Here is a 19,258-nt window from a genome sequence, read left to right as displayed (position 1 = left end):
CTGCAGTTTTTCTGTTGTATAGGAAAAAAAAATGATAAATTACAACTGTGACACACATGAATGCACTCATTTCAGCACCTAGAAAGTGCAGCAGAATGTGTTCACATGAGGCAGGTTCCACATGTACACTGATGATCCCCAGTTTTACCTCGCTATCTCTGCCTGTGAGTTGTCAGACTGCTGATCCAACATGCAGTCCTGATGAAACTGCAAATTATTCCAATTAAACACTGTGCTCTCACAACTAATACCATACTTATCCCTGGTCTTAACCTCCATTAAATTATTTGCATTGGCTTTGATCCTGAGCTGAGTTTTCTATATCATATATTCTTCATCGTGAAAATTACTTGTACAAGGTCCCAGTCACTCACTGCCATTTTGTGTAGTGATCATCATTTGTTCCTGGTCCAGCAATGGTCTGATTTTAAAATGGTAATCCTCTGATCAAGTAGATTCATGCCTCCCTAAATTCTTGAACTATTGCATCTCTATACAATAACTCTGTATTCCTGGACCACTTGGCATTCCCAATTCTTTTACTTCCATTATTTGTAACAGTGCCTTTAGCATTATCAGCCCTGAGTCTAGAATTCCATCAACAACTCTCTGTCCCTTCACCTCTCTCATCTCCTTTAAGACCTTCCATTGGCCTGGCCTGTTTATAAAGTATAATTCCATGGTCAGATCTGTTCTATGCACTTGGGAGCACAACTAATGAAATCCAGTAAATTATTTTATTTGTGTTTACTTAGCAATTTGTTGTATTTAAGCTTCTAGGCTTGAGAAGAGCTCTCCTTAACTCAAAGTGCTGGAAACCAGAAACAAAATCAGAAAATGTTTTAAAAACTCAGCAGATCCGGCAGCATCTTTGGAGAATGTTAACATTTTGAAGAAGTCATTTTGGACTTTCTCTCTCTACAGATGATGCCAGATGTGCTGAGTTTTTCCTGCATTTTCTATTCTTAATCCTTTTGCTTTGTTGTTAAACGGATCGTTAATCAGAACATAAAGGTCTGGGGTTATGGATCATACACCCGAAATTTTAACCTAATCTCCTTTCTTTCTCCACAATTATAACCTGACTTGCTGAGTAATCTCTCAGCATTTTTGATGTTTCTTTGAAGTCCCAGTTATTGTTGAAATTTTAAACTGTCTATCCTAACTAACTTTCCTCATCTTTTTCTCTTCTAGCCTAAAACTAACTTACTTGTCTTCCACAACTGTAAGAAATGGTCTATTGCCATTGAAAGGGTGAGCTCATTTTCAACACTTGCAGTATTTAGAAACCATAGAATCGCTACAATATTGAAAGAGGCCATTTGGCCTATCGAGTTTGCATTGATACTGTGAAGGAGCACCTTACCTAGGTCCAGCTCCCTTCTCCCCACGTCACTTCACCGCTTTACTCCCATAACCTTGCATACTTACCATTGATAATACATTTAATCTACACATGCTTGGACATTGAGGTACAAGTTATTTAAAGCACAGCTGACAGTAAGTGCTGAGCTACCTGTTAAGTCTGAGACTACTGGGGAGGTAACCCCAAAGAAGTCACATGGAAAGGCAAGCCACGGGAACAATAGGTTTCATTGAAGAATTGTACTTCTCACACTCCAGCCCTCAAGTAGCTGTTGGGGCGGATTCCCAGGCAGGTCACCACACACCCTGGTCACCTGACCCATCCTCTTAAAGGGGCTAGCCCTGCACATGTTACACTCCTCCCTCGAAATAGCAATCCCCATCCAGAACTACCAAATTATTTACATACATGGTCAAAATAGTAATCACCATTCAGTAATTACAATTAACCATTTACACATTACAGACAGTAATAATATTCATTTGATGTTATGTAGATATGATCAATCAGTGCAGAGGCCAACAGTTCTGTGGAGGTTGTTCTCTGGGAGCTGGAACCAGCCTTAGATTCCTCTCCTGCAATCATGGCTCCGGTGATTATTCCACACACACATCATCAGTCACTACTACTGGTGCTCCTGGCTCATCAGCCCAAGATGTAGCACGTGTTCTCTGCTTCCTCCAATGGGAACTGGTTCTGGCTGAACCATCTCCATCTCCATCTCCCCAGCTGGTATTTCTACTCCTTGATATGGTGTCACCAGTAATTGGTCCGTAAGTCTACATTACAGCAACTTGTCTTGAGTGCAGAACAACATATGGAACCCACTCCCTCCTTGGCGCACAGTTCCTTGCTAGAACTACTTTGTATTTTTGAAAGGTTTTTGCATGTTATATCTAATAGCCAGTCTACCTGCCTCTCTTGACTCCTCTCCACCACTTGCCAGGTCTCTTCCAGCCTCAGTAAATTAACATTGTCCGTTGCATGCACTGTGTTTTGATACATATTTTAAAACTGATTCATTCTTCACGTCAGCAACCCTTCCCCTTTGATGCCACCAAGGAGTGTTTTACCCACTGCACAAACCACTCCGCTGGACTATTCATCACCAGATTATATAGTGCAGACTTTACACGCTGAATGGCATGCAGTTCCATGTGCTCTTCAATTTCCCACAACACAAACTGTTACTTACCACTACCTCTGGGTAACCAAACCTGGTGAAAGTCGTCAAGCCTGTCCAAGGTCGCTTCTGTGGTAGTTGTTTTCATGCATTTCACCTCCAGCCACTTAAGAGTATGCATTCATGGCCACTTGTGACATGTAATTTTCCACTGGCTCTGCAAAATTGATATGGACACATTCTCACGGTTCTTTTGACCATAGCCAAAGATGCAATGGCGATGCTGGTGGTGCTTTCTGAATTTGGGAGCATGCTACGCACAATCCTGCTTTTTCTTCTATTTTAGCATCAATGTTTGGCTACCAGACATAACTGCTGGCCACCTCCTTTATCCTTACCACCCGAGTGCCCTTGGTGCAGCTGCTTGAGCACCTTCCTCCTCAAGGCTGTCAGGAAAATGATCCTCATACCCCACAACAAGCAGCCATGCTGCACCAACACTTCCCACTGTCAGGTCATGTAGGACCTAAACTCTTGGTCCTTCTTGTGGTAAGTTGTTCCCCTCTGGATGACATTTATCACCCAAATCAGTATGTGGTCTTTTCTTGTGGCTGCTTAACATTTGCTTAATTTCCTCCCGTAGTAAACCACATACAAGACAGTTCCACAGCGCTTCCTGAAGAAAAGCTCCAAAATCACAAAATTCTGCCAAACCTTTGAAAGCCATGACAAATTTAATAATATTTTTGCCCTCCTGTTGGTCCTGCTTGTAAAATCTGTACCGTTCTGCAATTTACAATAGTTGTGGTGTGAACATAAGAACTAGGAGCAGGAGGAGGCCATCTGGCCTCTCGAGCCTGCTCTGCCATTCAATAAGATCATGGCAGATCTTTTTGTGGACTCCGCTCCACTTGCTGCTCACCATAACTCTTGATTCCTTTACTGTTCAAAAATTTATCTATCCTTGCCTTAAAAACATTTAATGAGCAGCCTCAACTGCTTCACTGGGCAGGGAATTCCACAGGTTCACAACCCTTTGTGTGAAGAAGTTCCTCCTCAACTCAGTCTTCAATCTGCTTCTCCTTATTTTGAGGCTATGCCTCCTAGTTCTAGTTTCACCCGCCAGTGGAAACAACTTCCCTACTTCTATTTTATCTATTCCCTTCATAATTTTATATGTTTCTATAAGATCTTCCTCATTCTTCTGAATTCCAATGAGTATGGCCCCAGTTTACTCAGTGTCTCCCCATAATCCTCAACTCCGGAAATCAACCTAGCGAATCTCCTCTGCACCCCCTCCAGTGCCAGTATATCCTTTCTCAAGTAAGGAAACTGTACATAGCACTCCAAGTGTGGCCTCACTAGCACCTTATACAGCTGCAACATAACCTTACTGTTTTTAAACTCCATCCCTCCAGAAATGAAGAACAAAATTCCATTTGCCTTCTTAATGACCTGCTGCACCTGCAAACCAACTCCTTGAGGTTCCTGCACAGGTCCCTCTGCACAGCAGCATGCTGCAATTTTTTACTATTTAAATAATAGTCCATTTTGTTGTTATCCCTACCAAAATGGATGACCTCACATTTACCAGCATTGTATTCCATTTGCTGGACCCTCACCCACTTACTTAGACTATCTATATCCTTTTGCAGACTTTCAGCATCCTCTGCACACTTTGCTCTGCCACCCATCTTAGTGTCACACCACTCTTGGTCCCCAAATCCAAATCATCTATGTAAATCGTAAAAAAATTGCAGTCCCAACATTGATCCCTGAGGCACACCACTAGTCACTGACCGCCAACCTTAAAAACACCCATTTACCTCCATTCTTTGCTTTCTGTTAGTTAACCAATCCTCTACCATGCTAATACATTACCCGTAACACCGTGCACCTTTATCTTATGTAGCAGTCTTTGGTGTGGCACCTTGTCAAATGCCTTCTGGAAATGCAGATAAACCACATCCACAGGTTCCCCATTGTCCACTGCACATGTAATGTTCTCAAAGAATTCCACCTAATTAGTTAAACATGACCTTCCCTTCATGAACCCATGTTGCATCTTACCAATGCGACAATTTACATCCAGACGTCTTGCTAATCTTCCTTGATGATAAATTCAAGCATTTTCCCCATTACAGAAGTTAAACTAACCAGCCTATAGTTACCTGCCTTTTGTCTATCTCTTTAAACAACGGCATCACATTTGCTGTTTTCCAGTCTGCGGGAACCACAGAGACGGCAGGAGACATAGCAAATGCACTAGTGGTAATTTACCAAAATTCGCTGGACTTGGCAGGACTTTCAAAGTGATCAGCCGTGGATATTTAAGAAAATAAAGGAGGGTATCAAATTGAAAGAAAATGCATACAAAGTGGCAAAGATTAGTGGGAACCTAGAGGATTGGGAAATCTTTAAAGGCAGCAGAAAGCCACAAAAAAAAGCTATAAAGAAAAGTAAGATGGATTATGAGAGTAAACTAGCTCAGGATATAAAAACAGATAACAAAAGTTTCTACAAATATATAAAACAAAAAAAAGTCCAGCGAATTTTGGTAAATTACCACCACTGCATTTGCTATTTCTCTGGCCATCTCTTTCAGTATCCTGGGATGCATTCCATCAGGACTGGGAGACTTGTCTACCTTTAGTTCCATTAACTTGCCCAACACTACCTCTTTGTGATAATGATAGTTTCTAGGTTCTCACCTGCCATAGCTTTCCTGTCATCAATTTTTTTTGCACGTTATTTTTGTTTTCCATTGCGAACACCGACACAAAATACCTGTTCAATGCCTCAGCCATTTTCTCATTTTCAGTTATTACATCCCCTTTCTCATTCTCTAAAGGACCAATGTTTACTTTAGTCACTATTTTTCATTTTATATATTTGTAGAAACTTTTGCTATCTGTTTTTATATTCTCAGCTAGTCAACTCTCATAATCCACCTTACTTTATAGCTTTTTTGTGGCTTTATTCTGACCTTTAATGATTTCCCAATCCTCTAGGTTCCCACTAATCTTTGCCACTTTGTATGCATTTTCTTTCAATTTGATACCCTCCTTTATTTCCTGAGATATTCTTGGCTGATTAGCTCTTTTTCTACAGTCCTTCCTTATCGCTAGTATTTACTTTCGCTGGGCACTGTTAAAGATCGCGTTGAAAGTCCTCCACTGTTCCTCAATTGTCCTACCATAAAGTTTTTGCTCCCAGTCTACCTTGGCCAACTGTCCCTTCACTAACTTGCAGAACTCCTCAGCAGGTTTCTCTGGCTGCAGTATGTTCCTTAGGCCTCCGAACCTTTTATTGCCCATTGTGCTCAAGAGTACTGGGAATGATGAGGTCATTTTCAATCTTGTGTGTAGAAATGAAAGTACTGAATCTCTCTATGTAAGCCAGCCATGTCTTGGCCTCCTTGTGGAACTCTCCAATGGTCCCGAACTTTCCCGCCATTTCACCTTGACGGTGACAAGGCTTCCCGCCGCGGCAGGACTAGGCCAAAAGTCCGTTCCTCCCCTGCTGACTGTCGGCTGCTTTCCTGCCTTCCCACGGCTTGGCCCGAAGCCTGTTCTTCCCGCGCTGACTCCCGGCTGCCAATTGCGGACCCTCAACGACCAGACGCCTCGCTCACCCCGCCCTCCCTTGTGATGTAACAAGTGGTTCCATCCCTGCATCCCGGGTCCGAGTACCCATTCCCTTTCTCTGCTGACCGACCGACCGATGCTCACACTGGCCTCCACGTAGTCCTGAATGCCCCCCCGAAACAGTGTATTTGCCACGAGTCCACGGTGGAGAAAAACAAAAATCCTCGCTCCTCTCTCTTGTGGAACCAAGGCACTGACTCTCGTCACCAGTGTTAAGTCTGAGACTACCGGGGAGGTGGCCCCCAAGAAATCAATTGGAAAATAAACCACAGGAACAATAGGATTTATTAAAGAACTCGACTCTTCAGACTCCAGACCGCAATCGGCTGGAGGGGCAGTTCCCCCAGGCAGATTAATCCCCACCCTGGATCACCTGTCCTCTTAAAAGGGCTACGCTCCACATACATAAAGCTGCCCAACTTCCACAGGCACTCTTGAAACAACTGCCAAAACTGTTTTACAATTTGTATACTTTGAAGATGTGTGCTGAAATCAGGAAATGACATTTCCAACCAATTGTGATGCGTTTATATTAAAGTAAATGTTTATTTTAAAAAATGCACCTAAACACAAGAATTGTCTCACAGTTAACAGCACTTTGAAACAGTTCCAAAAGATTTTAAACTACACTCAGAACCAAACTTCCCATTTCTGCTTGGCAACAATCCTTATAGATCTTTAAGTCTATAGAATTCCAGTCATGCAATGCCCTTTTGCTCTAGGGAGTGCCGTCCAAGGCCGACAGAAACCAGTTCTCTAAGGAAATGGGTACTTGGACTCGGATGCAGGGATGGAACTACTTGCTACAGCGCTGATAATCACGAGGGACGGCGGGGCGAGTGAGGAATCTGGTCGTCGAGGGACGCATGGCAGCCAGGAGTCAGTGCGGGAAGAATAAGCTTTCACACTGTTTTCGGCGAGATCTAAGCACATATGTCTTTACACAGGCTTCAGTGTTGTCTTAAGTGCATTCTTTCCCTTTGATCTATTGTTTCATCCAATCGCTTTGCTTTAGCGCCAATATTTTAAAAAGTAAATGAATCAATTCTTTACCTCTCCTACTTGGAAATTTTAAAATCTTTATATGGGGAGATGGTGGCATGATGGCAATGTCATTGGATTTATAATCCAGAAACTGAGGGTAATGCCCTGATGCAACTGGTGGAATTTAAATTCAGTTAATACATCTGGAATATAAAGCTAGTCTGAATAATGGTGACCATAAAACTGATTGTTGCAAGAGCCTGATTCACTGTTGACATTTACGGTAGAGAATCTGTCAACCTACCTGTGACTCCCGACCCACAGCAATATGGTTGACTCTTAAGTGTCTTTTGAAATGTCCTGGCAAGCTCCTCAGTTCAAGGGATGGGCAACAAATGCAATAACATACCACGAAAGAACATAGTAAAAACAACTACTTCAGATTAACTTATTTTATTGCTTTGTGTAAGACCTTCTGAAATTCATTAACATGTAAAAATCATTTCTATTGTTTTGGACCTTTGTGGTCACCCTATCTCTTAATCCAATTACAACAATCACTGACTCTTGTTGCCAGTTTTAAATCTGAGGAGGTAGCCCCAAAGAAGGCACATGGAAAAGAAGCCACAGGTACAATAGGGTTTACTGAAGAACTGTATTCCTCACACTCCAGACTTAAGTGGTTGTAGGGGCAGTTTCCTGGTCAGGTTAACCCCTACCCTGGGTCACCTGACCCACCCTCCTAAAGGGCCTGCAGCTTGTTTCCCAGTACATGAGATAAATAACGGTGATATTATTGAAAAAAAGTCCTCGTTTCCTGACAATATATTAACATTTGGTCATTAGTTTGGAATAAACTTTAAATGCTTGTTTTCTTTGCTCTCAGCACTGATAAAGGGTCATCCAGTCTCAAAACGTTGGCTCTATTTTCTCTCACAGCTGCTGTCAGACCTGCTGAAATTTTCCTGCATTTTCTGTCTTTGTTTACATGTTGTCCACCAGGGTTCATTATGGCACTCCAGTGCCTCAGGAAATCTAGTGTCCAGGATCACCTAGCACTCATGAGTCCAGAAGCACCCAGTGCCAAACAAACATCCACTGCCCACTAAAGGCATCAACAACTAAAAGCTGACGAACACTCTGTGCCCCACAAACACCCAGGCCCACACCCAGCTTCACAAACAGCCTGAGACCCAGTGACTGCCAGCCCCACCCGCTCTGCGGCCGCTGATGTCAGGACGCAGCTGACGCACGCACGGCCCTCGCTGTACTTCCGGTTTGCCGACGACTACTTCCGGTTCTGTTGTCGGCGCGTTGTTCCTGGAGCGGGTGCGATGGCGATGCAAGCGGCGAAACGGGCGAACGTGAGTGAGCGAGCGGGGCGGGGCGGGGGCGGTGTGTCCGAAGCTGTTACCCAGGGGATGTTCCACCGGGCGTGACTCCGTCCTTTACCCGGGCCGACCATGCGGGCTCTCCTAGCTAGGCCTGTAGCGCCCCGACCTAAAGTTGGTGTTATGTCTGCTCTTTCCCTACCGCCCCCCCCCCCCCTCCCCAACCACGGATTCAGTTTAGAACCCATTTGGCTGAATGGGTTTTCGCATCCACATTGACTGGCAGCAGTTGGGCGGGTCACAGCTGCGCCAACCCCAGTCTCCTGTTTGTTGATGGTTCATTTTTTTTTTAGCCTTAATATTGGCCCCTGTTGCTGTCATGATGTGGAGATGCTGGCTTTGGACTGGGGTAAACATAGAAGTCTCACAATACCAGGTTAAAGCCCAACCTATTGCTGTGGTCAGGAGACCTCAGCCCTGACGGAAGGGTCATCCAGAACTCGAAACATTGGCTCTATTCTCTCTTCACAAATGCTGTTAGACCTGAGTTTCTCCAGTGTTTTCTGTTTTAGACCTCACCTGATGGCTGGTGCTGCCTTGTCTCTTGCTTAGCAATCCTATTAACCGGATTAAAGCAAAGTACTGCAGATGCTGGAGTTCTGAAACAAAAACAGTGCTGGAAAAATTGCAGCAAGACTGGGAGCATCTGTGAAGCCATATGAGTTAATGTTGTGAAGACCCAGTGTTTGGTCAATGTGATATGCCAGGTCACAGTTAAGTAACCTGGTCGCTTCCAAGATATGGTGGCTTCAGGCAGGTGAAAGGATGGTAGTTGACTAAACATTCACAGCATACAAGTTTGGCCATTGAGTCTATATATCGGTTTTCTCTTAAAGCAATCTAGTAAGTCTGACTCACCCCCCTCCCATATTTTCCTTGCAGCCTTGCCAATGTTTTTCCCTTGACATGTTTACCTAATTCCCTTTTAAAAGCAACAAATGAATCTGCCTCATTCTCTGCCAGTGTATTCAGAGTCGTGACCACTATCAAATCAGTTTCTCACTATCTTGTCTAGAGTCTTCATGTCTTTGAGCACCTTTACCAAATCTCTTCTCAACCTTCTCTTTAAGGAAAGCAACCCTAGCTTCTCCAATCTATCTGCATAATTGACATCCCTCATCCTTGGAATCACTCTAGTATTTATTTTCACCCTCTAAGGCCTTTGTATCCTTGTTAAAGTGTGACATCCAAAATTGGATGCAGTGTTCAGTTGTGGCTGAAATAATGCTTTATGAAGGTTCACCATGACCTGTTTACTTTTGTACTCTATGCCTCTTATTTTAAAGGCTTATGTCCCACTTTCAGTGTGGCCTGTATCCATCAACTCATGTCTGCATATATCCTTCGGTGTGTATTCCTGCACACCTTTAGTATTGTGCTTCGTTAAAAAGATATTGTCTCCCTTTTCTACCAAAAATAACACTACCTTTCCCTGCATTATAGTTTGTTTTCCTATTTCAGATTCGTTTGCCTCCAGAAGTAAACCGTATCTTGTACATAAGAAATTTGCCGTACAAAATAACTGCAGAAGAAATGTATGATATATTTGGGAAATATGGACCAATCAGGCAAATTAGAGTGTAAGTACTGTGCTATTTGATTAATTTGGGAGGTACCTTTTTTCAGTGCCTCCTAACCTGTTTAACGAGGTTAGTGTATATGCTATTAGATGGATCAGAGGTAATAGAATTGGCTGTAATTAAGAGTCCTGTCCTCAACACTAGTCTCTGACATTTGCACTGGCATTTCTTCTTGGAAACAGATGTTTGCTAGGACTTGTGTTAGCCCCTGAGCCAACAAAAATGGTACAATACTACCCTGTTTATTTTTGTTTGTATTTTTTTCCATGAGTTGTGTTGCTCGCAAGGCTAAAGGTCAACAGCTCTTGCTGATCCTTAATTTCCTTGAAGGTGAAAAGCTGCGTTCTTAAACAGTCTCCTGTTCAGCAGTCAGACTTCTCTGCAGTCCATGTATTGTAGGAACAGCAATATAAGAACATAAGAAATAGGAGCAGGAGTAGGCCATCTGGCCCTTTGAGCCTGCCCCGCCATTCAATAAGATCATGACTGATCAATATACCCCTAAATTGGATGATTTGTAACTTGCTGGTGCTGGTGTTCCCATGTGTCTGCTGCCCTTACCCTTTGGTGTGGTTGAGGTTGAAATGTCATGGATGTTATGAAGTTCACATCCATCTAGTTTTATTTTAAAGTAACATTTTAAGCCTCAGTAATCTTTTGGTGTTTTTCAAGTTCAGTTAATGTTTATTTGTCCTGTTATACAATATCTGCCATGACCAGAGTAAGTATGTGTCATCTGTGTTAGAAGAAACTGAAGCACACATTTGAGATCCGAAAGAATATTGAAAGTATTTGAATGCTAGATTGAGAAAACAATCGCAAGAAAAAATGTAGTTGGGTCAACTTGCATTATACACTCCATGGGCAGAATGTCTTCAAAGCTGAGAAGTAGGCACCAGGCTGGAAAAGGAGTTGGAAGAGGGACAAGGTTGAGGGTGCCATTGAAGAGAGTTCTTGAGATTTCTACGACTGGGATGGAGGCAAATGGTTTTGGGGAAGAATTCGCAGGATATGGATGGAATGACTGAAATGGTAGAGGGGATAGGCATGGTGGCCTAGTGGTTAGCACTGCTACCTCACAGTGCCAGGGACCCAGGTTTGACTCCCGGTTTGGGACACTGTGCAGAGCTTACATGTTTTCCTGTGTCTGCATGGGTTTTCTCCAGGTGCTCTGGTTTCCTCCCACAGTCCGAAAGACTGGCCATGCTAAATTCTCCCTCGGTGTTCCCAAACAGGTGCCGAAATGTGGCGACTAGGGGATTTTCACAGTAACTTCATTGCAGTGTTAATGTAAGCCTACTTGTGACAGTATACATAAACTTAAACAGTAATCTGGGATTGGGAGCATAGGCTGCAAAAGGCACCAGGCCACTCTACCCAACCCCTTGCTGCCTCATTCATGGCATGCAAAGTGGTGAGAGGAATCAGCAGTGGGGCAGCAACCAGGGAGGTGAGATGTTAGAAGTGGAGCCGGTAAGGTGGTGCCCAGCAGAACAGAGCAGAATGGGCAGTGAGGAAGTAGCTGGCAGGTCATTTAGGGTTCAGTGGGCAAGGGTGCAGTGATGTTGTAAGTAGTGCAAGGTGCCAAGTTCTGTTACAGTTTGACAGGAGCTGAAAAGGCTAAGCTTTATGTTAAACACTTAGTTCAGTCTGGGATAGCTGCCAAGGAATTGAAATTTTTACTTTCTAAGTATGTATCACAGCAAGAAATGCAGAAAGTAGAATGTAATTAGCAGTAACTCATCACTGAACAGTTCTAAGGCTTCCTGACTCCTCTAATATAGAGGTGCGTATGTTTGAGAGAGATATTTGTTTCTTCTATTTTCTGACTAAAGCTAAGATTTTGTATAGGTTTGGTTCTATTGATGCAACTATTTTCGTTAAAATGGTATTGTCATTGGACTAGTAACATAGGCTAATGCTCTGAGGACTTTGTTTCAAATCAAACCATGGTAGATGGTGAAATTTGAATTTTAAAAAAAACTGGAATTAAAAGTCTAATGGCACTGAAATCATTGTCAATTGTTGTAAAAATCCATCTGGTTCACTAATGTCCTTTAAGGAAAGAAATCTGCCATCCTTACTTGCTCTGGTCTACACGTGACCCCAGATCCACAGCAATGTGGATGGCTCTTGAATGCCTTCTGAAATGGCCTAGCAAGTCAGTCATTTCACATTTTGGGAGGGGTAATAAATTCTAGCCAGTGCGCTCATGTCCTGTGGGGATGATGTAAACAAAAATCTTAAAGCCAGATAACAATGGTAAAGTTTAATATTGCAGAAAAGGGTCCACTGTTGTAAAAGCTGTGACAAAATGAAAACCAAAATGCATTTTTTAAAACTGAAATTGCGTGCAAATGTAAGTGAAGAAACCTGATGGTTTATTGCTAAGAAAAATACTTACATTTGTTTAAGACCTTTAATTACCTCAATGTTTTTAAGAGCTTTACGGCCAATTAGTAGTGCTGAAGCATAGTTACTGTAATGGAGGAAGCGTGAAAGCCAATTTACACACAGCAAGGTCCGACAAACAGCAATGTGATAACGACCATGGTTTGGTACAGTGATGTTGCTTGATGGGCAAATATTGGCAGGGACACTAGGGAGAAGTCCCTTTCTACTGCTAAATGTAAAGGAACTTTGGCTGTGTATGAATAGGGCAGTGATGTTGTTTATCCCACCAGCTAATACCAACTTGAACATGATTAGTTAAGTGAAGAAATGTAGCTTTGTACCAGATAAAGCTCTAAACTGCCTCATTATTTGGTATAATACAGTCAGCATGAATTTCTCAGAACACCTTCTGAGCTTAGAGAAGAGTCCCAGTCCAACTTGTTTGTCTTAACATGAGCCAAGTTTAGCTAAATGTTTAATTCACAGTGAGCTAAGCGCACACACAGTTCATTGTTCCCTGCTGCAGACTTAAATATGTAATTGTCCCAGATTTGGAGCTACTTTTAAATTTGACCAACAGATTGAGGTTTGTATGATGGTGGAGGCAGGGGAGGCTGAGAATAAATTTGCTTTATTTGTGTTCTATTTCTGATTAGAATCACCAAGTAGCTAGAAATAAATATAAAATAGAAATTAAAAGTTGAGGAAAAGCAATTTTTTTAAACGATGAGACCTTGGATAAAGAATTTTCCAGTGATATTGCCAATTTTTAGCTAGAGTAGGCCATTTGACCCTTTGAATCTGTGTTCTACTATTCAGTTAGATCTGTTAATTTGTATCTTAACTCCATTCACTTGGCATAATTCCATAACTTTTAAGTCCTGCCTATGAAACAGCTGTAAGTTTCTGTTTTGACATTTTTAAGGATCTAGCCATATTTCTGCAATAATGTGATTTTTGTATTTTCATGTCTCTGGAAAAGCTGAACTTTGACATATTCCGGTTGAAGCAAATAGACAATTATGCATAGGCAATGGCAGCCATTTGGCCTTTATTGCTAGAACAAAAACAAATTCCTTAGTCTGCATTCTCTCAATATTGTCCTGATCGTCATTTGCTTCAAGTATTTGTGCTTTTTCTGTTAAAATATCTTGTGTTATAATAACCCTGAAGAACTTTTATCTAACCTATTGCCTGACAATTTTAAATTGACGCATCACTGATTCCCCACTGGGGAAAAAGTCGTTTCTCATTAACTATGCCAAGTTTCTTCAATCTTAAACAGCTGTACTAAATCTTTTAACTTTCTCTGCTCTGGAAATCAAATCCCTAGTGTCGTCAGAAGAATCTTCAATCTCTTGTAAAATTCTTGCTCTGATGAGACTTGCAAAACTGCTCAAACTTTGGCTTCAACCATTCTTTGGTATCAATATTGTTATTTCTGTTGTAAGGGAAATCAAAATTAGATTTTTCCCAAGTTAGTCTTTTATTCCAAGTTTTGGGGGAATGCAGTGTTTTTACTTATTTCCCCTACTCTGGTACTCAGTATCCAGTTCAACAAAGGCCTGAACAACACAGTCTAAATACAAATGAATACTACAAGCACTCGCACCAGTTTCCGGAAGAGCTCCCTTTTACTAGAGCGTACAATTGCCTTTCTAGTAAAGCTAAGAGGTACAGATTTGTAATATTTTCATGCTGTGCTCTGAAAATCATTGGAAATTATCTTAACAATGCCCAACCTCATTTCGCCCAAGACTCTCATGACTCAAAGAAACTTGAATCCCATAGGTCTAGTTGAAATTGAAACTAATATTCAGAAGTTGACTGTGTTGCTTGATATATTATTTGGTCATGGATAAATTGCAGATCTTTTGTAAAAATCATAGTCATGAAAATTTGCAATCTCTTGAACTTTTCTTTAATGTTTCTAACAGATTAAAAGATGTTGTACATGGGGACATGAGTAGGCCACTCAACCCCTTGAGTCTATTCTACTATTCAGTTAGATCTTGGCTAATTTGTATATTCACTCCAGTCACCTGCATTAATTTCATAACCCTTAAACATCTTGTTGACAAACCTTTTAAGTTTCAGTTTTGAAATTTGATGATCCAGCCACAAAAGCTTTTCTGGGTGAGGATGTTCCAGATTCCCACTATCTTTTATATGAAGTACTTTCTGTAAATTAATTGCTAGAATAAATAAAATTCATCGAAAAAATGTAGTCCTGACCACATTGGTTTTGCATAATTCTTAATTCCATTGCAGAGGAAATACACCTGAGACAAGAGGAACTGCATATGTTGTGTATGAAGATATTTTTGATGCCAAGAATGCTTGTGACCACTTATCTGGATTCAATGTGTGCAACAGATACCTCGTAGTTTTATACTACAATGCAAACAGGGTAAGTTTCATGAATCATTTTTAATGTGAAGCTTGATTTTTCCAGTGTCATTTATAGTTACATCAAATATAAATGTCTTTTAATGCTTAGAAATCCAAGATCATTCATAAATCGTTGAAAAGATCAGGAAAAACCATGAGAAGTGGTGATCAAAATTTTTCACCACTTTCAGCTGATGGGTTTTGGGTAGGAGTGATGGATTCATTGATTAAGTTCCAAAGAACACGAGGTGATTTTTGCTCAACTGCATTGGATGGTGAAAGTGGAGGAGGAGAGGTACAACTCAGGTTGCTGAAGTTAGAAATAAGACTGCATGCAAGGAAATGTATAGGACTGGAGGAATTAAGATTGTATAGAGCAAAGCTGTGTGGGGATGCATGCAACTTCAGAATTAAAAAATTTAGCTTTTAATTATTTAGGATGTGGACACCACTGACAAGACCAGCATTTGCCCATCCCTAACTGCACTTGAACTGAGTGGGTTATGAGGCCATTTCAGAGGACAGTGAAAAGGCTGCCTTATTGATATGGATCTTGTCACATAGGCTAAATATTTTCTTTAGTCAAATTGATAGTTTCAATAATGGTGGCCATGAAACTAACTCTAATAAATTCCAATGTTTTTCCTATTTTAATCCCCACTGCTGCTGTGGTGGGATTTGAACCTTCTTGCGTCAGAGTATTAGCTCTGGATTACTAATCCAATGACATTATCACTAAACCACAATCTGAATATTTAGTATGGAGGACAGGAAACAAGTACAGGACTTAAGACTGGATGGAAATATGCAGCGATGTTTTGGACATATTGGAATTTCCAGGAGAATGGAATAAGAAACACATCAGGGTAGTTGCCTGGAAGTACAAAATCTTTCAGAGGTTCAGGCATAAAGGAACTTGCAATGATTGTGGAATTTAAATCTGCTTCGGGTCACTTCAGGTTCCAAAATCTCAGTATTTTGTTTATCACAGTAGTCTTGTTTGGCTATGGAGCAAGCTAGAGAAAGAAAAGGAGCATGGTTTGTGTGGTGGGACTTAGACTACTGTGTTTAACATGGATATAAAAATACCTGGGCCAATGTAATTCAAAGTGTTCTTATGAGTTGCGTTCTATTGTGTCTAATTGTTGGATCCACAGTTGAGTATTAGAGCTTGCTACATTTGCTGATTGTCGAGCTTAAAAGTGTACCATGGTTTCAAGACACTTTGGCAAACTTGCTCCTTTAAAATTTTTGAGATGGGCTTTTATGGTTAATCTTAAATCTTCAAATACTTGAAGATAATGGAGCTCATCTTCTGTTGGTTCAAATGCACAATTGTAAATTTGTTACTTAAAAGTGTGGCTATTTTTGTAGTTTTCCTATTGATCGTCATTTCAGCATTTGATCTGTTTATGTATTTTTTATAGGCTTTCCAAAAAATGGATACAAAGAAAAAGGAAGAGCAACTCAAAATTCTCAAGGAAAAGTATGGAATCAATACTGAAACAAAATGAGTCATTGACTTTTTTATTTTGCATTGTAAATACTGCTGAAAAGACTTTTGAACATTTCAAATAATTCAGTGATTTGGATAAATCTCACCAAGTTTAAGAAAATTATTTGTTTAGAGTAACAGTAGGTGGCTATTGTTTTAAATGTTAGTGCCATTTATTTTGGCCTTAACTACGAATTCAACCTCAAATATCAGGTTTTTGACAACTGTTCTCACTAGTTTAAAGCATAGCATAATTATTTAAAAAGAAATGATAGTTTTGTATTTGCAAATACTTTTCATGGATCACACAAGTCATTTTCTTTTTCCACTGTCAAATATGTGCATACTTGTATTCAGAATTTGTTTATGTACATTAAACTGTGAAATGGTTTTACATTTGAGGCATTATTGATTGTGCTTTGAGTGTGTGACAAGTCCTAGAATTAGGTGACCAGAGCACTGGATGTTAACTGCTTTGAGCAGAGAAGGAAACAGATGAAGACTACTTCTACAGCTTGTTATTCTGAAGGTATTCTGCTCCCTCATCACTTCCCAGCTCTGGTATTCTCCCTTAACCACTACTTCAACTCAATTAAAGGTGCTTCTCATTTAAGGGCAGCTTGTTATAAAGTTTTAAATGTCAGTTGGTAGCCTTCACCTGAGTTAAATGTTCCATTGTCCTGAACTTCTTGAGAAGAAGAAAACAATTTAAGTTTCAACAGGACAACCTAAAATTTGACACATACAGCATTATGTAACTTTAAAAGCAAGTAATTCAGTCAGTGAACATGCATCATTTCCATGATCATACTAGGTGGTATCATCCCAAAACATGGCTGGAATTTTACCATCCTGCCTGCCATGGGAATTGGAAAGGTCTGTTGACCTCTGGTGGAATTTTAGTTTCAGGATGAGTGAGGCTGTAAAATCCTGCCCCATAGCTCAGAAATACAAAATAATTTGCACCCAGCTTTGTTTTGAACCCCTTTACATCCAATTAAATTTTTCATTGGTAGTAAGGATCATGTCTGTGGATTTGATAAATATTCTGAACATCTTGGAAACAGTTGGTGTACATCAATAGTCCTTCAAGTGTTCAATCTCTTTTAATTTGAGAAATGATTCCATAGCACAGCAATCACATCTGCAAGAAAATTTCATTGTCATACAGAAATCAATTTATATACTCCGGGTTGATGAACAAGCTGGTGATTAAATAAATATATTTGTATTACTGTTCAGGCACAATGCAAAGTAATTAAGGTTTCTATATTCAATACACATCACTTCTATTAACCTGAAGTCTGAAATTAGCAAATTTAAAGAGTAGAAATATTCTCGTGAAACTTTAATTATCTATTCCTCTGTTCAGACTCCCATAACTTTATTTCAAGAGAATGGAGTAAAATGTCCATTTGCAAATCATAGAATCCTACAGTGCAGGAGGAGGCCATTCAGTCCATTGAGTCTGCACTGAGAGATGTTGCCGAATCTTTCTGTCTTGCACTCACTAGGACAAATGCAAGAATGCCAAATTTCAAGCAATTGCAAGAATTAATACTATGGAAGAAGTGTGTTGATTGGCTGAGCATTTGAGAAAGGAGTGGGGAATTATGTTCAATGCTAATTCCAAAAAAAACACAGCTTGAACATAACTTTTGCTTGCAGAGAACAGATCCCTATATAAATGTCACTTTGTAAATGAGCTCAACTGATGACCTTAAATTGATCGTGTAGGTATTGGTAATGCATTCAAGAATCAGAATTATTCAAGTGCTGCCCAATCAGATTCAACTTGCCAACTTAATTCGCACCACCTCCTCCACTAGTATGAATCGTGATCATTTATAACTTAGCATTTCTGCATCTTTCCTGATGAGTGCAAGTTCTGTATTATTACCAAGTGAATGTTTGTATTCCTGAGATGTTTACTTGTTTTTAAATTATGATAAAATACACAATACTTTGTTTTAATTTTAAATTCTTGGAACTGGCATATAAATTAGAGTGGGACGTTTGGTGTTAAGTCAGGAAAGGCTTTATGTAAACATTTTAAATGCCACCAGAGATACGGATGTCATAACATGCTTTTGAAAATAACCTCGCCTGCAGAGTAACACTTTGTATACAATATATAAATGTTATATTGTAATAGAATGTATGGGAGAAAAGAGGTTAATGATGTGATGTACTGGAGGATGCATTTGAGCCCTCACTTAAGGCAAGGTGCCTTGCATTATTACATTTAGTTGTCTAATGCCCTTCAAGAATCAATATTATAATTCCCAGCACCACAACTCTTCACCAAAATGAATGTTGCAATATTTTAAAATATTTGGAGCAAGTGCTCCATTCTTGAAGCTACTATTAATGAAGATGATGTTGGAATAGGATGAGTAGCATTAGATAACCTTACTTCATTCTTTTTTTAATAGCTGTAGGTTTGATGTCATTTTTCCTTGCAAGCATCTTGCAGGCCGAAGACAAATTTGTTCAGGACTCCCAAAGCTTTGTTTCAAGAGAATGAATTAAAATGTCCATTTGTTACCCATAGAATCCTATAGTGCAGGAGGAGGCTATTCAGCCCATTGAATCTGCATCAACCATCCCACCCAAGCCCAATCCCCATAAGCCCATGTATCTACCCTAGATAGTCCCCTGACACTAAGGGGCAATTTAGCATAACCAATCCACCTAACCCACATATCTTTGGACTGAGAGGGGAAACCAGAGTACTCAGAGGAAACATACACAGATGTGGGGAGAACATGCAAACCTCACACAGTGACCCAATCCAGGAATTGAACCCAGGTTCTTGGTGCTGAGGTAGCTGTGCTAGCCATTGTGCCACCCCAAAAGCCTAGTCTGAGTTGTCATGATTCAGGTC

General features: G+C 40.5%; 1 protein-coding gene across 1 annotated transcript; it reads left to right on the top strand.

Annotated features, from left to right (window-relative positions):
- The first annotated feature begins 8,390 nt into the window (after positions 1 to 8,390).
- Positions 8,391 to 16,765, top strand: sf3b6 (splicing factor 3b, subunit 6). The gene is made up of 4 exons (XM_080192202.1): positions 8,391 to 8,484; positions 9,973 to 10,091; positions 14,757 to 14,895; positions 16,304 to 16,765. The coding sequence occupies exons 1-4, from the start codon at positions 8,455 to 8,457 to the stop codon at positions 16,388 to 16,390; spliced, it is 375 nt and encodes a 124-aa protein (XP_080048328.1). The 5' UTR covers positions 8,391 to 8,454; the 3' UTR covers positions 16,391 to 16,765.
- Positions 16,766 to 19,258: the final 2,493 nt, after the last annotated feature.

This window comes from Carcharhinus amblyrhynchos, chromosome 7 (genome assembly GCF_965287045.1).
Source record: "Carcharhinus amblyrhynchos chromosome 7, sCarAmb.v2.hapA, whole genome shotgun sequence".
In the NCBI taxonomy this organism is placed as follows: Eukaryota; Metazoa; Chordata; class Chondrichthyes; order Carcharhiniformes; family Carcharhinidae; genus Carcharhinus; species Carcharhinus amblyrhynchos.
This window is presented reverse-complemented; position numbering and strand designations above follow the sequence as displayed.

Coding starts and splice junctions, on each gene's coding strand:
- sf3b6 (XM_080192202.1), top strand. CDS start 8,455: ATGGCGATGCAAGCGGCGAAACGGGCGAAC. Junction 8,485..9,972: donor AAGCGGCGAAACGGGCGAAC/GTGAGTGAGCGA, acceptor TTCCTATTTCAG/ATTCGTTTGCCTCCAGAAGT. Junction 10,092..14,756: donor CCAATCAGGCAAATTAGAGT/GTAAGTACTGTG, acceptor ATTCCATTGCAG/AGGAAATACACCTGAGACAA.